The sequence below is a fragment of the Nanorana parkeri genome, unplaced genomic scaffold (assembly GCF_000935625.1).
Source record: "Nanorana parkeri isolate BGI_ZX_2015 unplaced genomic scaffold, ASM93562v1 scaffold416, whole genome shotgun sequence".
Lineage (NCBI taxonomy): Eukaryota > Metazoa > Chordata > Amphibia > Anura > Dicroglossidae > Nanorana > Nanorana parkeri.
This window is the reverse complement of record NW_017306684.1, coordinates 1139580-1148844: the sequence shown is the minus strand read 5'-3', so window position 1 is coordinate 1148844 and position 9265 is coordinate 1139580. Positions and strand designations below refer to the sequence as shown.

The window sequence follows — 9265 nt, the reverse complement described above, 5'->3', positions numbered from 1 at the left end:
TATGCAGCCTCGATCAGGTCCTGTGAAGTCGATTGAGCCGGCGAGGGGGGGTCGGGTGCCATCTTGGGAGCCGAGCGCGTTTTGGTCTTTGCTGCCGATGTTCGTTGTTTGGACCGTGCAGCCCCGGAGTAGTGTTCCATAGAGTGCCCGAGGGTCCAGAAGTGGCGGGGGTGGGTGAGGTGACACGATTGCAGGCTGAGTGGGCAGGTTATTAGTGGTTGCACGCCCGGGTGGTGTGGAGCCGAGCTAACATGCGACCATGTCGTTCGGCTGCTTACTAGTGCTCCCATCCCATTTTTGACTTTTTTACACTTACCTTTATTGCTATCACATAGGGGGCCAACAAGCACCCTATATAATAGCAAAGAGGATGTGACAGATCCTCATTATGGAGACATCAGGGGTCTGTAAGACCCATAATGTCACCTAGGGACCCCAAAGAGACTGATGAAGCAGAGATCTGCTTCACCAGCTTCTTCTTTGGCCACAAGAGCCATAGAAATTACAGAGTGAAACCAGAAGTGATCTAATACACATCACTTTTGGGCCCAGTGATCAGAGGAGAGATCATCCACTGGGAGTGTGCTGATATTTCTCCGTTATAAGAGTAGAGACCCTCCGTGGTGGTCCCAGGCCCACATGGGAAACAATGGAGCCCGGGTTAGTCTGCTTCGGGGGTGGGAGCACAGTCAGCGGCACCATGCAAGCAATCCGGTGGCAGTATAGCTGCTGGACCACTTGTATGTGAACAGCCATCGCTGGTACCAAGGTCATGGCTTCTGCAGCAGCCCTGATCTTGGTAAAACTGCTTCAGGATGCCGCCGTTTATATACGTTCAGTGGCCCCCGAAGCAGTTAAAACTGGGGGAAAAAATCAGAATTGATTTATCTTGATCTGAGTTTTTTGCATCTCCAAAAGCTGGCATTTTTAGAGGGGTGTGTAGACATTTTATATTCACTGTATGGATGTGTCTTTGGCCAGACTATACTGCCTAACTCATTGAAGATCAGGAGCAAGACTATATTGCCTGGAAGGGGTTCCTGGGACATAAGAAGGGGTTCCTGGAACATAACTCCTCCCTTCCTCTTCCGCTTTCTGTAGGAGTCCCCCAAGGCTATGTCCTTGGATTGCCCCCGGCTATATCTCAAACCTTGTCTCAAAGTATCACCCTAACCATCCGCTCCACTCATCCCAAGACCTCCTGCTTTCCAGCTCCCTTGTCAACTCCTCCCATGCTTGTCTCCAGGACTTCTGTAGAGTCTCACCCATCCTCTGGAACTCTTTACCCCAACCTGTCCATCTGTCTCCCACCTTGACTGCCTTTAGGCGGTCCCTAAAGACTCCTCTCTTCAGGGACGCCTATCCCACCTCAACCTAACCGCTCAACCATCACGTTCTCAAACAATTCATCCACACACAGTTACCTCCTCATATATCACTTCCCCCTCCCTTTTAGATTGTAAGCCCTAATGGGCAGGGCCCTCCTTAATATCTTGTCTTGAATTGTATTGTAATTGTAATGTCTTCCTTACATTGTAAAGCGCTGCGCAAACTGTTGGCGCTATATACATACTATGTAATAATAATAATAATGAGACTAACTAAACAGTGGGACAATTTTTTGGCTGGGTGAATAAGTCCACATATATGTAGTTCAACTGTGCAACTGTTTTGATTAGAATGTGAAAATAGTAGAGCCCCTGTCAGGTTTCTTTTGTTAATGTCTATGTTTCTGCTGGAGAGTTTTTACCCTCTTTATATGTCTCTGTGACCATTGTGTTTGGTACAAAAAAAAATGGTAAATCCAAAGTATAGGGGTACATTTGCAATTTTAGAAACACGTTTTGGTGACAACTAATATGGGATATCCTTCACATTTGCCTCTTACTTCCTGCTGTACCTCTAAGACAGGAAGTGAAGGGAAACCTTTCTGATGAGACATAGACAGCAGAAAAGAAAAGAAAAACTGACAAGGGTCTTTGCCATTACTAGGGTTGCACAGATACCAAGTACAGTACTCGGTACAAGTACATGTACCGATACTTTTGAGCTTTAAGACTAGACTAGAGAAAAATTCATAAGTTAGGAGGCCACTGTCATGTGTAAGGATCACACGGAGCTCCTGGGATTTGTACATCTCTGTTTTAATGTACGATTTTGTTTTTATTAATATAAATAAAGGGATCCACAGATACCAGTTTTGCGATTACGAGTACTGATACATTTTTGTTTATTGTCATGTGACAGTTTTTCTAAAACAATACAGACTAATGATTTCAGGACAGTGGTGGAGTGCCAGAGCCAGGTCCCAGCTGCAACCTCTGCAACCCTGGGAGTTCTCATGAAAATGCCAAGTATCTGCACTGGTACTCGAAAAGTATCTGTGCATCCCTAGCCATTACCAACTCTTTTCATATACCAAATTTAAATTTTTTATATTGGGCTTTAGATATGCTTTAACTTTTTCCTAAGGTTCAGCTTTATTTTATAGAAAATGATGAAACAAGTTTTATTTTTCTCAAATGATTACACACATAACTCAGATGGGTCTAGTTTTCCCTCTACGGTGCAATTAAATGATCTGTAGGGATATACTGTATGTTACACACTTGTTTTAATAACAGGAATTCTTATTTAATAACCATGGCCTATGAAGTGATTCTACTTACATTAGCTGACATAGACGATCTGAAATGGTATCTACAAGTGCTACTAGTACAATATATTGTTAGTATTTACTGTACATGTACCAAATGGTTTTAATTGTATTTCCTTCTCTCATTTATTCTACATTCAATGAATTTAATCATATATACTGCTACAGCAGGCAGGTAAAATTGTCTGGGTGTATCCAGGATGGCATATATGTTTGTCTCAGGTTCAGGCTGTATGCAGATTGTTTTCCACTAGAGAGAGTGCTGGGAGTGCTGGGGTATCGAGCCCAGCTGAAGTAAGCTGGCTCATTAGGCCTCTATAAGAACTCCCAGACTGCTCAGAGATTTGCTCCACCCTGGAACCAGTGTCACTTCTGAATAGATTGGGAAGCTTTCTACTGACCTGCGTGGGGACAAAAAAAAAAAAGCAAAACTTGTATGGTGAGACACAGCCTGTGTGGCAGTTTATTGAATAGGGAGATAGGTGCTAGAGGCAGCACAAGGTTGCACCCAGTGGGTAGTGAGGGATACCGTGTGTATAGTAAGTGGCCAAAAGGCCAGGATTTATTTTCACGTTTCGTTTGCTCATATTTTCTTGTAAATAATGTAAATAAACTGCACACGTGTGTTTCACCTGAAGACATCCTTGTACGCTGTGTCTAATTTCTGTGTGGCGTGAACTCATGCAGGGAGTCGCGCACACACACCCGCTGCCGAGCTAACACCCTCACAATACATGCAAATATGCAGTGAAAAATATTCTATCTTACATTAAATGTATAATTATACATATAAAACATGTTGTACATTTGTTTCACAAATGGAAATGTTTAAAATGTTTAAAAACATGGCCTAGACACTGGTTTCAATTATTTCTGTTTCTGTTTCAATTTTAAAGCCATATGGATTGTCAGCACAAATCAGAAATGGAAAATGTAAGTGTGATCTCTTTCTTTTCTGTGTACTTTTTGTCCTTCAACATAATTGAATTAATCTGTAAAAAAAAATTAATTGAAGCAACTGGACTTTTTCTTGAAGATGTTTCGCTGCTGATCTGACCAGCTTTCTGAAATCAGAGAAAGAGAAATTCAGAACAGAGTAAGCTCAGTCAGATGACTAGCAAAATATCTACAAGAAAAATACAGCAAGTCCAGTTGCCTTGATTTTTTTTTTCCATCTATACCCTAACCTGGATGAATGGGACCCTTCACAGACATCATTTAATTTAGTACACTCTAAATATGGCAAAACCCCATAATGTTTAAAGTTCTTCAGTAAATAAGGAATATCTGAACCAAAGAACAAAAATGTGATATAATGTTTCTTTAGATGAGCGGCATTAGTTTTCTTTCTTCATACTTTTATTCTTTATGTTTTAGCTGGTGATTGTGCTAATAACACACTTCCTGCCCAAGGGTGACAACACTCACTGAATAGTAGAGGCCAGTATGTTGCGCTTGGTGTTATTTGTTCCACCTATTGTTCATTTTCTCGTGTATATCGTAAATGCTGTAATAATTTATACCCTTGGTGAATATAGTAATGGTGAAAACTAATAAAATAATAAAGATAATGATGAAAGTTTTAAGGTTGGTGATGGTTGTCTTGTGATTGCTATTAAACTTAATAAATAATAAACTTTAAACCATTTATTGTTGAGTGATTAATTCTATCTATATTCATATATATATTCATCATTAACTTTCAGCATTATCTTTATTATTTTATTAGTTTTCACCATTACTATATTCACCAAGGGTATAAATTATTACAGCATTTACGATATACACGAGAAAATGAACAATAGGTGGAACAAATAACACCAAGCGCAACATACTAGCCTCTACTGATCAGTATTTATATACATTGTTGCAGCTGGTGACTGGGTATATTCTATCCTAGCGCAACTAAATTGGTTTAATTATAACACTCACTGAATGTACTGTATCTATAAGGGAGCAGTATTTTCACCCTAGGATAGGAAGTGTCATAGGACTACAGAAAATCTCTTAGCCTAAAAGAAGAAAAAAACACCTGCATCCTAGAAATGGTAAACTGTAATATATTACACTTTTTGTTTTGGATTGACATACACTGTAACAATTTAAAAAATATATTTTTGCTCTATTATTTAGCATAATTTAAACAGCATTTTTTAAAAATCTATCAGTATGCTTAAGAGAATGTATCCAGGTATCCCATCCAAACCCTCTTTTTTTGTTTAATGTCATGATGATGATGGTGATGATGACGATTATTTGTATATTTTCTTTTGTATTATGAGAATTGTCTGTGCTTATTTACCAAACTTATTATTACTACTTATTATGTTTATTTTTTTCATACCACACAGGCTGCCTATAAAAGCAATGTCACCACGATCTTCTTTTTAGGGTTCTATAATAAAAGCACATTTCATTTACTGCTGTTCACATTGCTTCTTCAGATATACATTGTGACAATATGCGGAAACCTCCTGATCATCACGCTGGTGACCTACAGCAAGATCCTCCATTCTCCCATGTACTTCTTCCTCACCCAGCTCTCTGTGACTGATTTAATGTTGACCACAGATATTACCCCTAAAATGCTAAATATTATACTACATGAACAAGCTTCCATATCTCTTTCTGGCTGCATTACACAGTATTATTTTTTTGCTTTATCAGGAACATCTGAATGTTTTCTTCTGACGGTGATGTCCTATGACCGTTATCTAGCCATTTGTTCTCCTCTGCATTACGTATCTATTATGAACCAATCGCTTTGCATTAGATTGGTTTTGATATCTTGGCTATTGAGTTGCTCTGTTGCATTAATTTTAACACTTGCCCTAAGCCAACTACAATTCTGTGGGCCAAATACCATTGATGGTTTTTTCTGTGATTTTAATCCATTGATGGAACTTTCTTGTTCCGATGTCTCTGTAGTTCAGTTAGAAGCTACCGTGTTGTCCATCCCCGTGTTAGTTTTGCCATTCCTTGTTATAGTCATTTCTTATATGTTTATCATTGTAACCATATCAAAAATATCATCCTTTTCAGGAAGGCGGAAATCTTTTTTTACGTGCAGTTCCCACCTAACGGTTGTGTCTATGTATTACGGGACTTTAATTATCATGTATATTCTTCCAAATGAAGAACACTCACAGATAATCACTAAGACGCTGTCTCTGTTGTACACTGTGTTAATACCATGTTTGAATCCTTTTATTTACAGCTTGAGAAATAAAGATATTAATGAAGCTTTCAGATGCAGTATACATAACCATCAAATTTTTTTTTCGAAGGTTCAGGGGAAAATTATATAATAACTGTATGAATAATTGGTTTAATACTATAGCCATTGCTCATACTACAGGGTTACAACTGTTTTTTTCCATGCATATTAACCTCCTTGGCGGTATTCCCGAGTGTAGCTCGGGATTCCTTCTCCATACCCTGAGCTACACTCGGGAATATCCCACTGTATTTACTTACTTTGCCCCTCGAGCCGTGCGGTGTCCTCCGGCCGGCGCCGGCATCTGTCTTCCGGGTTCTGTCCCTTGCGAGCTGACGCGTCGCATGGGGGCGGAACCGGCGGGAAATTCGAAAAAAAACCCGGAAAAAACGAAGAAATAAAATAACGAAAAAAATCCGAAAAAAAAACGCCGAAAAATCAAAAATAATCATACCGCCAGGGAGGTTAACAAATGTATACAACACAAAGGACCTTTCATGGAAGGAAGTGTGGGTATAAAATAGAAAAGCAAAATCTGAAAAGGCCATTTTTACAATTTTTTTTTTTTTGCATGTTACTCTTTGGGGGGAATTTATCAAAACTGGAGCAAACTGAATCTGGAGCAGTTGCCCATGGCAACCAATAAGCATCTCTCTTCAGTTTGCTCAGGTAAGATTTGAAAACGAGAGAGAGAAGCTGATTGGCTGCAGTGCAAATCTGCTCCAGTGTTTATGAATTCCCCCCTTTATTGTGTTTAGCAATCCAACATGTAAAATAATATACAGGCATGCATTTGCCATAGACACATAAATGGCTGAATGATGAATCGGGAGTAACGTAGTTACATAGTTAAGTGGAAAAAAGACACAAAGTCCATTGAGTTCAACCTATAGAATATAGGCAGTGTGGGAGTGCTGAAAAGGTAAAGTCCAAGAAGGCTGGAAGCTCTCTTGGAGTACACAGGGCCTACAAGTTTAATAAGGCTGGAAGCTCCTTTGCAGTACACAGGATTCTCCGGAGGAATTATACAAGGATTTACAGGGGGAGTACACCAGAATTCACAGGTACAAACACTGGAGAGGCTGGTGGGTTCGGCAACTAAACTGGTGTTGCTCAAATGCCAAGCAACACATGCACTAGCCCTTTAAGACAGTGACTGGTTGCAGATTGTCTGTCTGTGGTGCTGGCAACCTCTGATTGGCTGGACACACTCGTACAGGAGGAAAGGGACAGGTGAGTGCAAAACACATGCAATAAAAAAGAACCTTGACATTAAACTACAAATTGGGCAAACCCTTTTTTTATTTCAAAAAAACAACTAATTGTATCAAGATAAACCATAGCACAAGTACAATTAAGCTATCAATCAAGTTTAATAGCTGCATACAAGTTAGGAAAATTTATGCCAGGTTTGAATGGTATATCGGCCAAAATGAAGGCTGTTTGATGTAACATTTTAGCATTTCAGTAAATGATGAATGGCATATTAAAGAAAAAAGTTTGCAATGACTTATTTGAAAGCATGATGGATTTTTTGTCACTTATAGCAACACACAGGGTTATTCACAAAAGGGTGAAGAGTTTGGAGGAAGCAGAAGAAGTGAACAATCTAGGACAACATAGCTGAACTGGAAAGTGAGCTGAATTGGAGAATTTTTCCAAATCAGCTATGTTGTCCTAGATTGTTCACTTCTCCGGCCTTCTCCAAACCCTCCACCCTTTTGTCAATAGCCCTGACAGAGTCAGTTTAAACCTCTGTGTTGTTAGAAAGAATACCTAGCTTAAAGCAGGACAGATGGTAAAGTGGTGTAAGTCCTCAGAGAAATGGGCACAGCAGTAGCAGACAGTGGTGGAGTCAGCAGGCTGATGGACAGTTTAAGTGCACAGAGTCCAGGTTCCAGAAAGGTAGACCACAACCTGACAGCCAGTGATGAAGATAATTACAAATGTAGTCCAATCATTTCACAGGGAAATTCAAGGCATGGGCAGTCAGCTAAATGTGCATCTGGACTAACAGAGGTATTACATGCCATACCGGTGGTTGACATGCCATGGAGAGCTGGCTGGTGGCCTGTAAAATCATAAATGGTGTCCATGAAAGTACCAGGGAAATAATAGTACTCAAACACACTTGCAGATAAATCAATGAGATATGTAGCTAAAATAATGGGCTGTGTGGCAGGTAGATAAGTAAATACATTTGTATCAGTATTTGTATGAGTTTTCAAAAATAAATGAAAGAAAAACAGTCTTGAGTGTGTCTTTGTATATAAAATGTGAAAATATACCTCGGTGAACTTTAAAGGAGAAGTCTTGAGAATGGAATATTTCAGCTATCACATGCCATGTCTGCATAACAAGAGCTGAACGGTCATGTAACTGATCGCTCAGGTCAGGGTCTCCTCCCTGCACAGAGTAGTGACTGTAAGTCACTGCTTCCCACAGGGATTTCCCCAGCCCTGTCCATTCCTCCATCACTCACTTGAGGGACAGACAGTAAGGGGAAGGCAAAATACAAATATTTCTCAGTGTGTAATGACAGATGGCGTCCCTGGTTACCTGGTGACCAGGGACGCTGATCTGTCATTACTCTCCCGGACGCTCTGGGAGTCTAATACGGCTCCTGGCCGCCCAGGAGAGAAACACTTTCTCCCGGAAAGGTTTACTCTGCTCGATCGAACTGCAAACTGTTTTTTTTCTGACATGGGGCCCCTGGCCGTCTTCAGTCAGAAAAAAAAAATCCAGCATAGGAATGCATAGCTAGATTCCTATTGGCTATTTCACTTTGCAATAGCCAATAGCAAACTAGCTATTGCACCCGTCCACTGCTACTGTCAATCAGCAAAAGGGGACCTGCAGTTCTCCATCAGGTCCCCTTCTGGTGATTGGCAGCAGCAGAGGGCGGGTGCAATAGCTAGTTTGCTATTGGCTATTGCAAAGTGAAATAGCCAATAGGAATCTTGCTATTGTTAACTGTGTAGAATATTTTCCACCTTAGGGTGTACTAGTGCCAAAAGGGGAGGGGCTTTTAAGAAATACTATAAACTCTCTTGATATAAAAAAAATAATAGAAATATTTATTAACATCACATGATTATATAAAGGTCATTTTCTTTAAAAAACATATTATTAAAACATAATTATTCCAATTGAGTTGATTCAACTCATGAGGAGCATATAAATGGCCGCAATTGCGGCCATTTTCTAGGTGGTACTCGAGGAATGCATCAGAGGTTTGCTATATGAGTTATGTTTTTTTTCTCTTTTTGTTGCCAGATAGATGAAAGTAGTCACTCGCACTCCATGATATTAAAGTCAATGCTGTTTATTAAACTGAGATAACACACATCTCCTTAGCAATGTTTCGAGACCGTGTGGCCCCTTCCTCAGGC

General features: G+C 40.0%; 1 protein-coding gene across 1 annotated transcript; it reads left to right on the top strand.

Moving 5' to 3' along the window:
- The first annotated feature begins 772 nt into the window (after window positions 1-772).
- Window positions 773-5964, top strand: LOC108789743 (olfactory receptor 476-like). Its single transcript, XM_018559824.1, has 2 exons — window positions 773-799; window positions 5008-5964. Exons 1-2 carry the CDS (start codon window positions 773-775, stop codon window positions 5962-5964), a joined length of 984 nt encoding a protein of 327 aa, XP_018415326.1.
- Window positions 5965-9265: the final 3301 nt, after the last annotated feature.

Excerpts from the sequence above, each read along its gene's own strand:
- LOC108789743 (XM_018559824.1), top strand. The coding sequence starts at position 773 with ATGGCTTCTGCAGCAGCCCTGATCTTG. Across the intron at positions 800-5,007 it reads CTGCAGCAGCCCTGATCTTG|GCTGCCTATAAAAGCAATGT; the intron begins GTAAAACTGCTT and ends CATACCACACAG.